The following is an 18,669-nucleotide window of genomic DNA, read 5'->3' as shown; positions in this document are numbered from 1 at the left end:
GGCTGATATGTAACTTGGCTGTTCTCAAAATAACCCGTATTCACTCGTCAACCTGTTCATCGTTTCTGATGCCTTTCCCTCTGTATCACGGTTGGATGGGGCTCGGATTCCGTCTCAACCACCGATCCCATGTGCATGCTTGGCGGCGATATTATCGTTTCGTTTCCTTACAGTCTTCCTCAGCACCCATAGGCTCGATCTTGTTGTTTCGGAGATCTTGTCCGACCCCGTGTTTCCTCACCAAGCATACCCTTGGACGGCACAAGGGGGCCTTAGTACACCGCAGCTTCGGACAGTGGTGAGGGCCTCAGCACAGATTGTGCAGATCCTTCTCCTACCCACTGGCTGCACCTCGGCTTCATTTCGTTCAGATCTGGGGACAGGATCATTCCAAGCTCTATGGAACCGGCCTAACCCTGAGGTGCAGCTGAGCATGCGTCGCACCACCTCAACAGTCTTAACATACATGCCGGCTACGCAGTTGACATCAAGGCTATCTGAACGCCCTAACCCCCAGAGGGCAGCGTCCTATTCCCCGCCGCTCGCCTACATAACTCGCGCATTTCTTCGCTGCGAGCCGTCAGCGCTTGACCTTCTTCATGTGGTCTTGGTGATGGGGGGCGAAAACTGCCTGGACTTGCCGGGGTCCTGGTCCGTCGTAGGATCCGAGGCGCAGTAGAGGTTCCTGTGCTGTGCCGTGCACTAATGATCAAATACCAAAGCAGACAGCCACCTCCTGCGAGGCCGTTCGCGCGTGGTGAAATATTTCCTCACATAATCCCACAATGCTCTTGATGTGTGGACGCAGGTCACAAGCGCCCACCACCGCGTCATGATACTAGAGGCATCCTCGTCATCGTCGCCATCATCACCACCATCAAGGACAGCCAGCATCGGGCGCGTCTTGTTGTTACTGACCGGTGCAGCCGCGTTTGCCGCAACCGCAGATGCACAAGCAAAATGCTACAATACTTGGGGAGAGGAAGACGAGAAGCTACAACCGTGCTTTGCCCCTGGAGGCTCGCAGGCCGCGGCGTGGTGCTGCGACAGTCAAGACTCTTGTCTCTCCAATGGGCTCTGCATCAGCCATGAGTCCAACAACCTCCTGACGCAACAAGGCTGCACCGACCCGAACTGGGGGGGATCTTGCAAGCGCTTCTGCTCGGCAAGCAACGGTACGGATCATGGAAGCACAACATCTCTGTCGGGTTCACTGACGCGGCGCAGTCAAGCAGGACCATCACCGCATTCCCCTCGTCGGCTGCCCCGCCAGCTTCGACAACAAGACCAATTCGATCCAGTACTGTTGCGGTCCCGACCCGGCGCGTTGCTGCGAGAACTCCATCTCCTGGATCTCCGTTCCCGCCGGCGCTTTGATCCGCCCGCCAGCGACCAGCACCTCGCCAGCATCGACCTCTCCTGCGCCAGCCAGCACCGACGATCCCTCCACCGATACCACCACCTCCGACTCCTCCGTCCGTACCCTCGGCCTTGGCATCGGCATCGGCGTGGGTGTTCCTGTCTTCCTCGTCCTCCTCGCTATCGCCGTCCTCATCGCCGTGCCGCGAAAAACCCGCCTGGAAGGCGGACACGGCCGACGCCGTTCGCGCTCGCGATCCTGCTCCCACGGTGAAAAAGATCCGGGGATCAGCCCCATCATCATCCCAGGCCGACACGAGCTCGGCTCCCACCGCCGCCACGAGCTCGCCACCAGCGTGCATGCCGGCGCAAACCCCCTTCGACACGGCCATCGCAGACAACAGGCTCAAGAGAGCGAGCGAGAACGCGACCTCAAGACTGCCGCATCCTTCAGTCAATTCGATATATCTGCTGGCCTCGCTGTCACTGCCACCGTGCCGAGTGACTCAGGAATGGGCCTCTTCCACCCTGAAAACGGCGGCAGAACGTGGCCTGGACAGCAGGGACAGCAGACGCACCCGCCAAGCTCTGGAGCCACAACACTTCCGAGGTCGCTACCGCCGTCACCAGTGCAGTTCATCTCGGCGGCGCCCGGCTCATCCGCGACGCTCCTTGGGCTGGAAGCTGGTGGAGGGGCTAGCGCCGAGAATCCAACGGAGGTGGGCGGAAATAAGATCATGATGATGATGATGGGCAAGGAAGGCGAGGACGGCAGTATTCCCAGGAGGTGGGAGGGGCCGAGCGGGAGCATGCCGGCTGAGCTTGATTCGGGTGTGCCCGTGGGTGGTGGGTATGGGGTGCATGGACTGCATTCCAATGTTTGCACGGGTCAGGGGGTGTGGGATCAGGCAGGGAATGGGAAGCTTGGGGTGAGGGGAGGGGAGGAGGAGTTGAACTCGCCAACTTTGGGGAGAGATGTTGAGATGGCAATGCCAGCTAGGAGGGATTAGGAGAGCCGGGGGTTGATCTAGGAACTTGGGGCTGGTCCTGGGTGTTTCGGTATTATATGCTATAATAGGGTATGAAGAGACCGGCATGTTCCATATCGTGCATTCGAGTTCTTGTTTGCGTCATCCCCGCTATACGGTGAACCCGGTTGGTGGGTTTTCTTTTGAGAACGAGTCAATTCTCTACAAATACGGTCTTGATGGTTGGATTGGGTAATCGTGAACAACTGTTTGCCTCCTGCGTATTACACACGGGGCACCATTTTCCGCTCCCATCGCGTTATCACCCACCCTGCCATACGCTTCAACATCCCAGTCGCTTCTATTGTGACCTTTGAGAAAGATTTTTGCGATCCTGAAGATACGAATTCCAGCCCTCGCCAGATGTCTTTGACCCTCCTGTCGGCCGATCCTGCGCCGCCCCGGCCTAATACGGCAACGGGCTTGCACGCTCCGAGCATCATGGTTAACACGCCGACGGAGACAACGTCCGATCCAGCCCTGCGGGCCTAAGCAGTCCGCTAGGGATTGTGATCCTACGATGATATCTTGGGGGTACTACATCTTGAACTCCAAGGAAAAGGGGCTTTGGGTGTGCACCTCCTCCTTTTCCTCTTCCGCACGCCGAGCCCCCTACTCCTACCCACCCTCTCCATCCGGTTCTCTCCCCCGGAGCTCGCACCATGAAGGCCTCCATCGCTGTCTCCCTCCTGGGGACCCTCGTCTTCCCAGCCCTCACCACCGCCGCCAGTCTCACTCAGATCACGGCCCCCTTCGGCCCGAACCCGCGCAATGTGTCTTTCCACATTTACGTGCCCGACTCTCTCCCGGCCAACCCAGCCATCCTCGTCAACCCGCACTGGTGCCATGGCACCGCCCAGGCTGCCTTCGCCGGCTCGCAATACGCCACCCTAGCCTCCCGCCACGGCTTCATCGTCATCTATCCCGGCAGCCCCAACGCGGCGGATCGGTGCTGGGACGTGTCCAGCCGCGAGACGTTGACCCACCAAGGCGGCGGCGACAGCCTGGGCATCGTGAGCATGGTGCGCTGGACGCTGGAGCGGTACGGCGCCGACCCTCGCCGCGTCTTCGTCACGGGGGTGTCGTCGGGGGCGATGATGACGCAGGTCTTGCTCGGGGCGTATCCCGACGTCTTTGCTGCGGGCGCCGCTTTTGCCGGGGTGCCGTTTGGCTGCTTCGCCGCGCCGGGGAACAATTCCGGACGGCACGGCTACTGGAACGGCGACTGCGCCGAGGGGAAGGTGACGAGATCGGCCAAGGACTGGGGCCATCTCGTCCGCGCGGCATACCCGGGGTATGACGGTTGGCGGCCCAAGCTTCAGCTCTTCCACGGCACCAAGGACGAGATCGTCAGCTATGTGAACCACGTCGAGGGCGTCAAGCAATGGGCGGACGTGTTGGGGCTGGATGCGGCGGCGCCGGCGGCCGTCGTGCGTGACACGCCGCTCGCGGGGTGGACGAAGACGGCGTACGGCGCGGGAGGGTGGCTTGAGGCCTACAGCGCCGAGGGCGTGCCGCATGATATTCGCGTTCAAGAGAACACGGTGGTGGAGTTCTTCCAGCTGAACTGCCGCGGAAGCGGATGCTTCTCTTGGGGCCAGGGCAGCCCGAACGGCGAGCCGTCGTCGGTCTCGGCGTGGCCAACCTCGACTACGGTTTCCGCCCCTGGAGCTACGGCGCCTCCGGCCACGTCGACCACCCTTCTCACAACAACCACGACGACGACGGCAACGACGACGACGACGACGACGACGACGACGAACACGGGTTCTTCGACATCGCCAGCAGTTGTCCCCACTTCAAGTTGCACGACTCGCCCCGGAGGAGTTCCCAAGTGGGCACAGTGGTATGTCCCTGGTTCCGGAGCCGATGCTGATGTGTTTAGACGAAAGACTAACGATGATGTTGTCGCAGCGGCGGTTTGCAATACATTGGCCCTCAGTACTGCGCGGATGGCGAGTGCAAGTCATACAACCCATACTACTGGCAGGTAAGAATGCCTACTTCATATTGTTCCCCTTGAGTTTACTACTGCCGAACCGAACTGATCATCTTCCCAAGTGTGTTCCTACACCATGCCCAAGGGCCTAACTAAGGGGGGGGGGGGGGGGGGGGAGTCGCCAAAGTCGTAGAAACAACAATAGTCTTTTTCCTCCCTAAAGTACATTCTGTTACCTCAAAACACTCCGTTATCGTCTCGTGGTTCTCCCATGATTCCTCCTCGCCTTGCTCCACCACCTCAAGTCCAAGAACGGCCTTTCATCCCCAGAGCCGTGCTGCTTGCTCCCAGCGACTTCAAACAGCATCAACCCCCGATCCTAGGGTCTTAAGAGCTTTCAAGAGCTGCTCGCCCGGGAAATGGCTTCCATCAGCCGCGAGATCACCACCCTGCCGCCCGGCCCGTCAATTACCAGCTGTAAATCTCGGGCAACCAGGACCACCCCCACCAGGGCCTCTACCAAACCCCCCGCCGGGACAGTTTCCCGTGGCGCAAGGGCAGTTGGCCGGCCCGCCACCGGGTCCTCTACCGGGTCCTCCGCCAAACCCCCCACCGGGACGGTTCCCCGGGGCAAAGGGGCAGTTTCCGGGCCCCCCAAAGGGGCAGTTCCCAGGCCCCCTGCCCTGACCGAGGACTTGGTAAGGGAACAGGAGGACAAGCAGGAGAAGGAGGAGGGAAGAAAGTGGGAAGGGGGTGAGGGAGGTTTGGCGAGCCGTGCGGTTGGCCATTGGGAGTGCTCGGTTTGGATGTAGGGGTTTGGTGTGGTTGGGTGCTCTGGTGTGCGTGTATGTTATAGTGAATTGATTGATTATGAGAGCTTTGAGGCACTTGAATAGCTGACCCGGGAGTTGTGTATCTGTGTTGTCTCTTGCGGCTCGAAAAGAGGCAGGAGGATGAACAAACTGGGGATTCCGGATACGCCTTTTATGCACATTGCTCGTCGAGTTGCTTCCTGCATTGCGTAATGCTCTGCGCTCTCATTGATGACAGCGTATAGTAAGGTGGCCGGCCCATCCGGAGCCGTTCTGCGTGGAGCTTTTGGGTGAATCCCATGGTTCAACAAGTCCGGACCCCGTCATCCCTTAATTACAGCGTCATTGATTGCGAGAAGTCGGTGATGTCACCCTGGATATCGTGTGGTTAGAACTAGGAAAGCCATCGGCATCATTGTCTGGAATCTGCCGTCTGAAGAGCTTCGGCGACCTCGGGGAGACCAAGATGGGACGGAGCCTAACAAAAAGAAAAGAGGGAAAAAAAGCTCAGGATGTAAAAGAGGTTTCTAGTTGATCGATGGTGCTGGCGAGCGTTTTCATGGTACAACTGGAACTCCCCGGAGGGTCGAATAACTACCTACAGATCTGAAAGAGGTGGTTATAACTTCGGTAATATCCTGCTTCTCCCGGTATCCCGAGTGGGATGGTGATCCAGCGCCCTACTACCTCTCCTCAACGGATCAACGAGGCGATGTTCTGGATCCCTCTTGTCACAATCCCGCTACCATCCGGAAAAGCCGATTTTTCGACCGAACAAGATGGACATCTCGACCACCTGAGATGACGTTCGTTGTCGTCACCCCATTCCACCCGGCAGTTGTGACTTGGGGCTCAGAGCTGGGTGAGCCTCACATGTTTCAATAGGCAAGACATCCCCAAAAAGAGGCTAGAAAAGCGCAACACTGTATTAAGACCGTATTTTGCAGCTCCCTATGTACACGAGCCGTGATGGGCCTCGATTCAATGCCAACCCACAGAGAAATGGCATCAAACCCTTGTATAGCATGCCCTTCGGACCTATGGGCAATAAGCGACCCGTGCTGGTTAAGTTTCGTCGAGTCCGTTTGGCTTTCCCTTTCTTCCCAAGACCCCCGCCGCCAACTCTTTGGGTAGCCAAGTCGACTGCGTCGGGTTGTCTAAAACATGACTGATTAGAAGGTCATGAAGATAAATGCGGTGCGTGCAAAAATAATTCAGACAGCCGGCCCCCATCCGTGTATGTATACCATATAATCCTTATCCTGTCCATCCTTTCTCTTCCCTCCCTTCACCATGCGCGCACGCACGGGACAAATACCCAACGAAACAGGATGGAAACAAAAAGCAAACAAAAATCAGTGCGCATTAAATACGCCCGCGGCGCCAGGGGTCGTGGCGCGGCTGGTCGTCGGGACGTCCTGTCGCGGGACAAGCACCGTGAGCTCATACGTCTCGCCGGGCTTGATGTTGGTGACGCGCTGGTCCGGCAGCACCTGGTCCCCCCAGCGGACCGTCACGTCGGCAACGTCGGCGCGGCGGATGTCGAGCTCGAAGGTGGCGCCGCGGAACTCGCGCGTCACCTTGATGGACTGCCAAGCCGAGGGCAGCTGGGGCCGGATGACGAGGCCGCGGGCGTCGCCGCGCAGGCCGCACAGGCCCTCGATGACGCAGCGGTAGGCCCACGACGCGGTGCCCGTGTTGAACAGCTGGCTGGAGCGGCCGGCGGTGCGGGGGAACTCGCGCCAGGCGCCGCGGTAGTAGTTGGGCACGAAGATGGGGAGCTGGCCGCGCTGGCGGTAGTCGGCCTCGCTGGGGCCCGGCAGCAGCTGGCGGAGGTAGGCGTAGGCGCGGTCCTGCTGGCCCTGGAGCCTGTACAGGCTGTAGACGAAGAAGACGGCGGCGTGGTTGTAGACGGCGCCGTTCTCGGCGGATCCCATGGCCTTTTGGGTGACGCGGCCAACGTCCTCGCGCATCTTGGAGAAGGCCGGGGAGAACATGACGAGGCCGTAGGGCGTGTTGAGCTGGGCCTCGACCTGAGGGAGGATGCGGGCGATCTGCTCGCGGGTGGCGGCGCCGGCGAGGATGGCAAAGGACTGGGGATTGAGCCAGATGCGACCCTCGGGGTCCTTGTGGATGCCAAAGACGACGTTGTCGTCGGTGATGCCGCGGGCGAACCAGTCGCCGTCCCACAGGTGGCGGTTGGCGGCCTCGTTGCAGTCCTGGGCGCCTTGGCGGTAGCGGCGGGCCAGGTCGGCGGCGCCCTCGTGCTCGCACACGTCGGCCCACAGGTTCAGGGCGTAGGCGGTGGCCAGGGTCAGCCAGCCCGAGACGCCCTTGCCCTTGTAGCCGACCATGTTCATGGGGTCGCACCAGTCGCCCTGGGCGATGTAGCTCAGGCCGCGCTCGTCGCGAATCTTGAGCAGGAAGTCCATGGCGCGGCAGAAGCGCTCAAAGACGGTGAAGTTGTCGCCGTTCTCGGTGCGGACGCGCTCCTTGAGGAGGCCGTAGTCGCCCGTCTCGGCCAGGTAGACATCGAGGGTGACGGGCAGCCAGACGCAGTGGTCCGTGTGCGGGATCTGGTTGATGTACTTGAGCTCGGCGCCCTCGGCGAGCAGGATGCCGTCGGGCATGGCGCCGGTGGCCTCCTGCTGCGACAGGGCCGTGATGAAGGCGCGGCGGGAGACGACGGGGCGGATGTAGTTCATGCCCATGTTGTCCTGGAGGTAGTTGCGGGTCTGCGGGTCGGTGGTCAGGCGGTTGACGTCGCCGTGATAGTAGACCTGGCGCGGGAGCCAGTGGTTGACAAAGTTGTCGAGCTCCTTGTCGGGCGTCTCGATGCGCAGGCAGCCCCGCCCGCGGTCCATGTACGCGGCGTACTCTTGGGCCGTGCGGACAAAGGCCGCCTTGCTCAGGTAGCGCGCGCGCATCGTCTTGATCTCGGCCTCGTCAAAGGCCGGGCCGAACATGAAGCGGTACTCGCGCCCTTCGCCGGCGGCGAGGGCCACGCGGTACTGGACCGCGGCCGTCGGCGTCTCGTAGCGAGCGTCGCTGAAGCTCAGGTTCGGCTGCTGCAGGGCCGAGGGGTCGTGGAGACCGCCCTCGCCCTCAAAGGCCTGCTGACACGCGTCCCACGAGTCCGGACGCGTCTCGCACAGGAAGTACGTCTTGTCCTTGAGGTGCTTGTTCTTGAAGTAGTCGGCGGCCTTTTGGTACGGGGTGACGCAGGTGGCGACGATGCCCGTCAGCGCCTCGTTCCACTCGGCCGACTGGTTCATCCACGACATGTAGCCGATGGTGAAGTAAGGGGTGACGCTGAGGAGGCGAGGGCGGCCCGAGATGTTGGTGACCTTGATGGTCCACAGCTCGGCCACGTCGTGGGTGGGGAGGCCCATGACCATCTCGACGCGGATGCCCATGTTCTCGACGACCCAGGCGACGTCCGTCTTGCCGGCGGAGAAGACGAAGCGGTCCGGGGCGGCGCGGACGGGCTCGTGCGGGGCCGAGAAGAGCTCGCCCGTCTGGAGGTCCTTGACGTACACGAAGCGGCCCGGATGGTGGGTGTAGTAGTTGGGCTCGGGCTGCATGAAGGTCTTGGCTTCGATGTTGGGGGCGTACGAGTACTTGGCCGGCTCCGGCTGCATGAACTGCGCCGTGGCGTACCCGCGGCAGGTGATCTGGATCATCATCTTTTGGTTCCACAGGAAACCGCCGGCCTTGGGCATGGCCGTCGGGCTGGTGAGCTCGTAGCGGTTGCCATCGTTGGAGGGCCGCAACAAGGTCTGCTCCTTTCTCATGCTGGCGGCGGGTGGGAGTATCCTAGGGGGGGGGCAGGCGACGGAGAAGAGAGGAGGGGGCGGGCAGCAGAAACAATGGAGGCGAAGGATGTTGCTGCGAGTGCGGGTAGGTAGGTACCTTGGGTAGGTAGGTAGGTAGGTAGGTAGGTAGGTAGGTCAATAGGTAGGGGGAGGTGGTGTTGGTGGTGTTTTGTTTTCACAAGCCAAAGTGCCGTGGCGGTGGTGTTTGGTCCATCGGAGGAGTTCGAAGCGTTAGCGATGCGGAAGAAGGGGGAGGATCTGAGGGAAGGAGACGTGGGAAATCCCTTGGACGTGCGGCGTGCGGTGTGCGGCGCGAACAGCCTCTTCCTTTTGATGACGGATGTTTGATGCCTGCTCTGTGCGGGGGACCGAGAAGAAGATAAGAAATAGTGAGAGCGAGCCCGGCGGCACCTTTTGACGCAGCCCAGCCAACGTCATGACCCGCGGACCTTGGACATTGACAGGGACCCGTCGATGGCATCCCAATGGCGGCGCGGGAGGCAGGGTGGTACAGCAACGTTAGGCCCGCCCACGCCCCGTCTCAGCTGACCAAGCGGTCCCAACAATTGCCCCTGTTTGTTTTGGTTGCTACCCTATGTACATTGCCGGACGGGGAGGGTGCACGAGGGGACCAGGGAGACCAGGGAGCCTTCTCCGGGAGAATTGACAAACTCAGCTGTGTTGTCCAAAGGGAAAAACCGTCTCACCGCTCCTTCATTGGTGCTGGATCGAGACCCAGACGTTGGGCCTGACGGGCATCCGGCATCCAGAACAGGCCTTGGCCATGCCCGTCATGAAAGGCGTCCATCCCCAACGACAAGCTCACGAGACCCCTTGTTTTGGTCGTGCGGGCGCCGATGCCGCTGCCGCCAGCCGCCGAAAGTGCTCCGAGGTGTGCGCAATCGCATGCCCATAGGTCCATGATTGGATTGGGGGGGTTGGTTAGGGGTTATTGTTGTTGTTGGGGGGTGGGTGGTTGACGCTGCACTGTATATACGGTAGGTACCCTACTGTAAAAGGTCAGGTACCTTACCGGAGGCAGGGTGCCTTACTGGAGGATACCACAGAGTCGGTCGGTGCCATAGCCCATATTACCCGCTGACGGGGGCGTGGCAATGCCGTTGCATTGTGCAGTTCCATGTTTCATCGATTGGGCAAGGTGGCAAGGTGTCCAAGGTCGAGGTTGGGGTGGTGGACGGGTTGGACTCGAGCACAAACGGGTGGGTGGGCGGGCAATCTGTCGTGAACAGCCCGACAAGTGACAATCCATGAATGGGAATGGTGGATGGATGGATGGAAGTGGAATGCGGAATGAGGACAAAGGCTTTTCGCTTTTTGGGCCCAGACCCACGTTGGGGTCCCCCTCCCCCTCCTTCGACTGCCCTGGGGACGCCGTGGGCTGTCCTGCTTGCTCGCGTTCTTGCCCATCCCGTCCCTTCCATGCCTGCCCTGGATCCACCTGCGATCCACTCCTGGAACCCTGGGCGGGGCCGTGGGTCCACAGACGGCCCCACAGCGGCGTGGGATCCACAGAAATGGAGACCTGCCAAGCCCCGGGGAAGCCACCCCCCCACCCCCCGTTCGGCGCGGGGGGTTCCACACCTTCCACACCTGCTTCGACGCCATGATGGACTGAGTGCCGGGGATCGGAGGACATTTACGAGACGCCCAAAAATTTCTGTCATCCTCGTGACTCGTCTTTTCGTCAAGTTGCCTGTTCTGCACCCCTCGCTCCTGGTTTGGGTAAGGTAACAACCAACTATATACCTAAGGTACCTAATGTCCCATGGTCGCTGCCGTCAGGATCACCGCCGACCCTCACCGATCTTGGTCCCTTTGGGCAGGCACTGACAAACCGGTCCAGGGAACCCGCCGCCGGACCTACTACCTAACCTATAGTATAGTACCTAACCTACCTAACCTGCCTCTGCCTGCCCTGCCGTGACCCGACCCACGCCCCACCGACGGCCGATCGAAGCAAGCGCACACAATCACAGAACTCTTGGCCCAATGTTCCACGGCCTTCTTGGTGCCTCGCTCTGTCCCGTCCTTTATGGGGGCCGGCAGTTGGTCGGCTGACAGAAATTGCGCCAGAGATTGCGCACGTTTCACCCTTTACAGCTCGCGCATTTCGTCTCCAGCTCTCCCTCTCCCACTCGCGTCCCTCTCCCTCCTCATCTTCTTCTTCCCCTCCCTCTCCCTCTGTCTCTATCACGCATACTTGCACACGCACACGCACATGCACATGCACACGCTCACGCACACGCACACCTTGTCCGTACGGCATAGTACCTGATTGGGGTAGCAGTTACCTACCTTGCTGTCGCGTAGCTATCCGTCCGTCTCATTCTTATCTGGCCGTCATCGGGCATGGAACCGACGGGACCCCCGAGCCCCCGCCGTTGGAAATCCGCCTCTGCTGTGCCCGTGCTGTCTACCTGACCTCACCTAACCATCTTTCATTTATTTCTTTTTTGGATGGATAAATTGCGTTGGGCGGCAACCATCCAGGTTTCGCGCTTCTCGCGGCAACCCCATCCGGGTTCGCGAGGGCAGGACGCCGCCGCACCGTGTGACGCTCATGACATCACCCAAAAACTGGCTCGGCGCGCCTTAAGCGAAGCATGGTTGGGTTCCCGGAGTCGCCGGCCGGCTTGTATACGTACCTCCAATGAGTCAAGGGGCGATACCGGCGGCGGCCTCTCTTCGGTAGCGGATCGGCGCTGACGGTGCTGAGCGGGTCGTTGGGGGCATCGGAAAAGAAGCCCTCGGCGCCAGCTTCCTGCTCGTCGAGCTTCAGGTCGATCCGTCGTCTCTAGCTGACCCTGGAAAATCACGATGCCCATCGCCGCCTCGTTCTGTCCGCCCTGCCCTGCAGCCCGCCTCCGTGGCTCCCAGCAAGAGGGCTCGTCGTCCCTTTGGTCCGGGCCCGGTTCCGACAATCTGGCGCTCTTGCGGCTCGCTAATCTCCCCCGCAAAAAGGTCCTTTCTTGGCAGATGGACGTTGCAGCGGTCCCTTGCAGCCCACCCCTCCCCGACGCCTGGCGGTGCCGTTCACCCTCCCTCGACAAGATCAACCGATAAAAAAGCCCTCCTCCCTATGCCCATCGTCGACGTTCCTAACCTTCTGTTTTGGCTGGTACCGCCCGCTTCCCATTGGCGGGGAGGGGCCTGTCTCATCCGATCTTGTGGGCTCGTTTGATCCTGGGCTGCCGAACCCCCCCTTACCCTCCGTGCGTTCAGGGGTCATGGTTGCAAGCCGACCGGGAGCACCCCGAGACGATGCTCGACGAGCTTGGATCGCAACGGATTCGTGCCATCTTTTCATGACTCCCAAGGAGCCCGAGTCTCACGGAGCCAGTTGTGCCATGGCCCATGTCTTGACGGGGAACCGGGCGTCGCAAAGATTCAAGTATCCATCCTCGTTGTATACAGCACAGTGCACTACAGGAAACACCTTGGTATCGGTAAATGTGCCTCCAGGCCAGGCTTCTCAGATCCTCGGCGCTCAGATCCTCGGCCAGGACCCTCCTGGGCATGTGTGTAACCATGCATGCCGCCCTATGGCTGGTTCCACCGCCTTCGACTCGAGGATATGCCAACAGTGAGTTATTAATACTCCCAGCCCGTCGGGAAGATCCGTTCCAAGATTTCACCCAGCGGAGCCGAAGCGCCATCAATCTACCCACGGTCCCATGCGTCTGAGGAGAAAGGGAGAGGTTGGCGTTGTCTTCCCATCTGGGAACTGCCAGGTGAAACATAGGTGGTGACACAACGCCATGTTTCTTCAAGCATGCCTCCTTGCCTCGTGGAAAACACAAATCCGGGCCTGACACAATGCTGTTTTTGACCACGGCATCACGGAGAGGCGTTGCGATGCCGGAAACGTCGGGCCCATCGGCAATCTTGTCACCGACGCCGTACCACTACGATTGGACTCGCTCTATGGGAGAATAGCATTCTAAGGTGAACGGCGTACCCCAGGTACCGGTGGACGGTTACAGGGACATGGACCCTATCCAACTCCAAATGGGTTACGAAAATAAAAAAAACAAAGACGGGCATTGTAACGGCGTGAGGTTGTGACGCACAGTACAGATCCATCTACTTGCGTTCATGGTGCCTTGATGAATTATTATCGTGATTCCTCCGGATCCAACCAAACCATCATCACCGTGCCAGACCGAACGAGGGGGTATCGTATCGCTTGAAGGGAAAGAAACCGAGAGACCGACAGACGGACGGACGGACGAGCAGAGAGAGAGAGAGAGAGAGAAACAAAGTAAATGGTATCATCCATCATCACCTTCATTCGCCATATCAAACATGCTCGACCCGATCCTGACGCATGTCCCCCGTGAGATCCTCCATGCTAGTGCCTTCGCTATTCCCCCCCTCCTTGCTCCTGCCCTTCATCCACTTCCCAACAGGGCGCCTCTGTCCCAGTTGCTGCTGTTGTTGTTGTTGTTGTTGTTGTTGCTGCTGCTGAAGCCGCGGCTGTCCCTGCTCCAAATCCCCGCCGCCGCCCGTCCTCGTCATCTTGAGGTCCGTAATCTCCACCACGCTCACCCTACTTCTCCTCCTCCTCCTCCACCCGCCGCACCTCTCCGCCGCGTCGGCGACCCCGACCGTCACGCTCCGCCAAAGGGTCTTGCACGCCGCCCACGACGTGACAATGTAGATGATGCCGTTCCAGAACCCCTGCAGCGGGAGCACAAACGCCGACGCGAAGAAGAGGGGCCGCGACACCTCGCCGCCGTGCACGACGCTGTACATGCGGTTCGCCGACGACGGGATCCACGTGACGAGCAGCACCGTGAAGAAGAGCACGGCGCACTTGGTGTAGGACCAGGCCGCGTTGTGCGACTCGACGTGCGCCCGCCGCCGCTGGTGCGGGTTGCCTCCGCCGCCGCCGCCCGCGTGAATCGACGTGACGGTCGCCGTGACGGTCGGGGCGATGGAGACCTGGGTCGAGAGGCGGGGCCGCTTGGGACGGGTGCTAGAGGAGGTGTTGGTGGGCACGGCGGCGAGGGCGGCGGCGCCGGCGCCGGCGCCGGAAGCGGCGGGTTGAGGGTGGCTCGGGGCGCCGGCGAGCGTGACGGAGCCTGCCGATATGTCCGTGTCGGAGTCCTCGAGGGAGGGGCGGCCGTGGTGCTGGGCCGGGGCGTCGGCGGAGATGGTGACGCTGTAGGAAGGCTTGGGCGGCGGCGGCGGCGAGACGGCGCCTGGCCTGGGATTGGCGGTCGGCGCCGGCGCGGGGATGATGATCTCGGTGGTTTGCGTGACCTCGGTGGTTTTGAAGTTGAAGGCGGGGGAGAAGTCGTTGTGCGGGGAGAAAGGCTCGGCGCCCCCGGCGGCCGTGCCGGTGGCCGTGGCGGACGAGCTAAAGTTGATCATTTTCCGCCGCTTGCGGAAGATCTCGCGCCCGGTGCGGATGTAGATGACGATGGCGACCATGATGGCAAACCTAGTCAGGGGGGGGGAGCGGACGTCAGCAACGGCCCGTAGAGCCAACGGAACGAAACGTGTCGGAGGAGCGGCGGCACGCACCAGATGGGCCCGTAAAACGAGACGATGCGCCAAACGTCCCACTCCGGCGTCAGCCAGCACCACAAGACGGCGTTGCCGTAGGGGCGGCCCTTGCCCTCCTGGGACACCCACAAGAAGGTGAAGCCCGGGATGAAGGGAACGCCGTAGCAGCCCAGGAAGTACCAGCGTTCCATCTTGCGCAGCTGGCGTGCGTCGTACTTGTGGTAAAAGGTCAGGTACACGTTGATGGCCATGGACATGGCCCAGTACGCATCGCCTTGCATGAACCTGGCTCACGCTTGTCAGTCGAGAAAATCCTTCGGAAGGGCCCTTTGTCCAAGGGATTAGGGGGGAGGAGGAGCTGAGGGGGGGGGGGGGGGGGGGGGGGGGGGGGCCAACGGCTTACACCTGGATGAGGAAGGCCTGAAGCTGGCAGCCGAACGAGTCGACGTTATGGATGAAGCTCGTCGTCATGAGGGTCGCAACGTTGGTCAACATGTTGCCAAAGGTTGCATAAAAGACCATGCGGTTGATGGCGCGCTGGCGGAAGGCGTCCGAGACGGTGAAGGTGACGAGGACGAAAAGACACCCCATCAACGAGATGGCCGAGCAGCCTCTCTCGATGGCGATGATGCTCGCCGAGTCCTCTTCTGACAAACCCTTCATGGCTGCTGCGGCTGCCCAGCTCACCGGGTAGGATCTTGGATGGCACGCTCCCGGATGACACCCAATCTTGCGTGGAGGGAAGCGGCCGGGGCGGGATCTCGCATATGTGTGCCCGCTGCGGACCGCAAGGCCGGGAGCGTCGCGCTGATGTAAGCCTCCGGAGGGTGTACGGAGTATGTAGCACACGACGTCTCCAGGTCAGCGCTCCCTCGGGTTGTCCGGCAAACGAGCGAGCAGCGGCAAGATGCAAAATGCGCGGCCAGAGATATCCACCCGGAGGGGGGAGGGAGGGAGGGAGGGAGGAAAGATATGTCAATCTCATTAGACACCATTCCCGATGGAACACCAGGGAGCAGCCCGCCCCAAGTATTGCGGGGGCGGGTGCCGCTTATCGCCCATGCGATGGCATGCCATGTCAAGGTGTTTGGCTGGTGCGTACCGGATCCAGGGCATTGGAGGGGGCTTCGCGGCAGAGAAAACGAGTAACGTCTACGCTAGTGATGGGGTGAATCCCAGGCAATGTAACTCTGCTAGCATCTGGGGCAGCCGTTCGCGGTGTCACAGCACCTTGCTGCTCCCCATGGGGCTCCCTGCGCTAACGGCGACATGGTCTGGAATGGGTTTGGCAGAGCTTCATGCGACGCGGCCATGGAGGCTGTTCTGGAGATCGCTTCTGAGCCGCCAGTCTCAAGGGCCTGCAAACCACAGACGGGGAAACATTTGCCCACGCAAGTCAGCAACGCCACATGGAGAATCCCCTCCCCCTCCCCCTGGTCTGACAAGGCCGGGGTTCGGAATCCACGATATCTTTTATTGGCATGTGGAAAGCAATTCTTCTTGAGGGGGGCGGTGACACCAAAGCGGCAAAGCACGAGGATGGGTGTTGTGACGACGCCGGGAAGACGGGGCGGTGGCGTCAAGCAGCGCGGGAAGAACTCAAACGCTCGTTGGCCCTTGGCCAATATCGGCGACGGCTGCAGGTCGTGTTCGGGTGTACACTAGGGGCCATGGACAGGGGAAATCCGAGCATTTCGGGCGGCTGATGATGGGGATTGAGCACTCAGGGACAAACTCGGTGTTTGAAGTTGGAGGATCGCCGCGTGGTGAACACTTCACTTGGTGAAGCAGGGGGGACGAGCACGGCCATTGGGTGCCTCTCACACGTGAGGCTCGGAACCGAGGATCGCCGCCTCGTGGGAGGCCTTGTTGTGTTCCCTATGACGACACCGGGGACGGCTTTCGCACTCGATGATCAGCAACATCAGATCGATACAGCGGGTGGATAGGGTTGCCATCGTCCCACCGTATCGAGCTTGTTTGTCTTAGGTGGCCGTTGTGAGGAGAAGCGATCCGGCCATGAAGCCTCCAGCGAGAAGCCTTGGGCTTCTACTGTCCGCTACGACAGGAGAGGATTGCCATGTCTGGACATGTTCGGAGTTCGGTTCATGTTCACCCCCCGATACCTAGGCCGTTCACTAGCCACGGAGCACAGACGTTCGCACGGGCCGCGTCTGCAACGTTGAGGATGACGGACCTTGGTTGGCGGGAACCCGGATGGGTTATGATCTACAGGTTGAGCACATGCGGGTCCTTTTTCTTGGCGAGGGAAGACGGGTAGCTACTTCAAACACCACACAGCTCGGGGCTGTTCCTATCGTGATGCGTGATGTTTCCCCCCCCCCCCCCCCCCCCCCCTCCCCCTTCCAGGACCAAGGTTTCGGCGTGTCAAAGCGCAACGGCTAAGCCAACTTTCCCCCGCTGTCGATGCAGGTGACGGCTTTCACAGCCGAAGCCATTTCCACTTGTGGCACGCTAGCTAAGACATGGGAACTGGCAGCCTGGCGTCGAGGACCGTGCTCGGAGATGTTCGCCGAAAGTAGCGCCTCCATCCGCGGATGCTAAGTTAGCTTTGACGATTCGGGAATCGGCAAGCTGGCCGAGAAGCCATGACCCTGAGGGCCCGAGTGGAACAAGGTCTGGCCCCCAAAGACATGGAAATGGTGACGACGACAACCCCCATGCTGCTCGTTCCAGAGACCAGGGCCTGCATCATGAACTCCTGGGGAAGATTAGTTAGTGCGTAGTCTCGCTGAGGAGAGTCTACTAGTACTGTGTACATAGAACTAACCTAGGGCGGCACAGTTCCCCTTTCCCGCCGGATCCTTTGGCGTGTACATACTTGTACTATACACAGTAACTAGCTCTCATGTCCAGAGAGACCCCCGATCGTCACCAAGGCAAGGCAGGACAACCCTTTTCTGGCAGCCGCCCATAAGATACCGAAACGCCACCCAGCTTGGCGGCCGGGGCCTGGCGGGCCCAGCTGGTTCCTGAAGACACCAGCGGCCTTCGCCTCAAGCTGCTGGTCCTCTCGGGGCAGGCGAGCGGGGTTGGGTGAGAGCACGACGCGCGTCGTGTTGGTGACGCGAGGAGAATGGCGCTGGAGGATTCCCATGGCCCCTGGAGAGGTTGCTATGTACGTGCATGGCGGTGTACAGCTCCGGGGAATGTCTTCCTTCTCCCGTCCTGGTCATGGTCAGGAGACAGAGCTCGGCGTCGAGAAAATGAATGAGTCGGGGACTGGAACGTTAGTTACTATACTATAGTTAGTGCCAGGCACAAGCCAGACGCCGCCAAAGTGCCCATCAAGTGGAGCGGAGCAGAGAGTGGAGGCTGTCAAACCGGCGTCGGGTTCCACTTTGAGTGCGGGGGGGAGTGGGGACCCTTGGACCCCGGACCGGACGCCTCCTATTCCCCCCACTCCTCCTCAACGGTTCCGGGAGATGACAACAAACGACCTCCCCCCCCCCCCCCTGACAGACGACAACAATAGTTAGCGCAAGACACCCTCGGGAACCTCGCAAGCCACCACCACATCCATCCCTCCTTTCCCCAGCAGTTCTCATGCGCGTACTGTGTATAGTATGCTCCAGTTCTCCCTAGAGTGCCAGCCATGTCAAGGTTGGAGAGAATACTGTATACGTCGTGACGACCATGACCTGGGCTGCCTCTCTCCGAGTCGTCGGGAACCACAGAACCCTGGGTTGCCATAGGTTGCTGTGTACAGACACAGTACTGTGTACACTATGTACTAGGTAAGGCACCTTACTAGGGTCGCGTTACATGGCTCCGATGGAAGCAGTAAGTGCTAAGTGCTATCGTCTGCTCGGGCCCTCAATGCAACTTTCATCTTCAGCTGCTTCATGCTTCGCCCCCCCAGCCGCTACAGCTCTTGTGTGCTCCGTCCAGATGATCAATCCACGTGGAGAGAAATGACCACTGTTCTTCATTTCAAGATGTTAGGGATTGCCTCCTGGATTACAGTAGAGCTCCATGTCTCAGAAGAAAGCCCATCATGTATTGTAAGAGACGAGATGTCCGTACCCAATCCACACACAACAAACACGGCACGAACCTATCGAGTGGAAAGCCTCCGCCTCTGTCTCTCGTTTCCTAGTTACTTGTCCCAACGCCTCAACGCTCCTGTAAGAAAAGAAAAGGAGAGAAAAATATACATACAA

The 18,669-nt window shown here is 60.3% G+C and overlaps 5 protein-coding genes across 5 annotated transcripts; 2 read left to right on the top strand and 3 right to left on the bottom strand.

Moving 5' to 3' along the window:
• Window positions 1–832: 832 nt before the first annotated feature.
• Window positions 833–2,369, top strand: VTJ83DRAFT_6150 (uncharacterized protein; the record flags this gene model as incomplete). The annotated part of the gene is made up of 2 exons (XM_071012830.1): window positions 833–1,175; window positions 1,228–2,369. 2 exons carry the CDS (start codon window positions 833–835, stop codon window positions 2,367–2,369), a joined length of 1,485 nt encoding a protein of 494 aa, XP_070865525.1.
• Window positions 2,370–3,049: 680 nt separating this feature from the next.
• Window positions 3,050–4,478, top strand: VTJ83DRAFT_6149 (uncharacterized protein; the record flags this gene model as incomplete). The annotated part of the gene is made up of 3 exons (XM_071012828.1): window positions 3,050–4,233; window positions 4,302–4,377; window positions 4,449–4,478. 3 exons carry the CDS (start codon window positions 3,050–3,052, stop codon window positions 4,476–4,478), a joined length of 1,290 nt encoding a protein of 429 aa, XP_070865524.1.
• Window positions 4,479–6,493: 2,015 nt separating this feature from the next.
• On the bottom strand, window positions 6,494–8,932 carry VTJ83DRAFT_6148 (uncharacterized protein; the record flags this gene model as incomplete). Its single annotated transcript, XM_071012827.1, has 1 exon — window positions 6,494–8,932. The coding sequence occupies one exon, from the start codon at window positions 8,930–8,932 to the stop codon at window positions 6,494–6,496; it is 2,439 nt and encodes an 812-aa protein (XP_070865523.1).
• Window positions 8,933–13,273: 4,341 nt separating this feature from the next.
• Window positions 13,274–15,148, bottom strand: VTJ83DRAFT_6147 (uncharacterized protein; the record flags this gene model as incomplete). The annotated part of the gene is made up of 3 exons (XM_071012826.1): window positions 13,274–14,420; window positions 14,504–14,770; window positions 14,889–15,148. 3 exons carry the CDS (start codon window positions 15,146–15,148, stop codon window positions 13,274–13,276), a joined length of 1,674 nt encoding a protein of 557 aa, XP_070865522.1.
• Window positions 15,149–17,046: 1,898 nt separating this feature from the next.
• VTJ83DRAFT_6146 (uncharacterized protein) lies at window positions 17,047–17,325 on the bottom strand (the record flags this gene model as incomplete). The annotated part of the gene is made up of 2 exons (XM_071012825.1): window positions 17,047–17,207; window positions 17,277–17,325. 2 exons carry the CDS (start codon window positions 17,323–17,325, stop codon window positions 17,047–17,049), a joined length of 210 nt encoding a protein of 69 aa, XP_070865521.1.
• Window positions 17,326–18,669: the final 1,344 nt, after the last annotated feature.

Source organism: Remersonia thermophila, chromosome 5 (genome assembly GCF_042764415.1).
Source record: "Remersonia thermophila strain ATCC 22073 chromosome 5, whole genome shotgun sequence".
NCBI classification, from domain to species: Eukaryota; Fungi; Ascomycota; class Sordariomycetes; order Sordariales; family Chaetomiaceae; genus Remersonia; species Remersonia thermophila.
The sequence above is the reverse complement of the archived record's forward strand: the minus strand, read 5'-3'. Positions and strand labels throughout refer to the sequence as shown.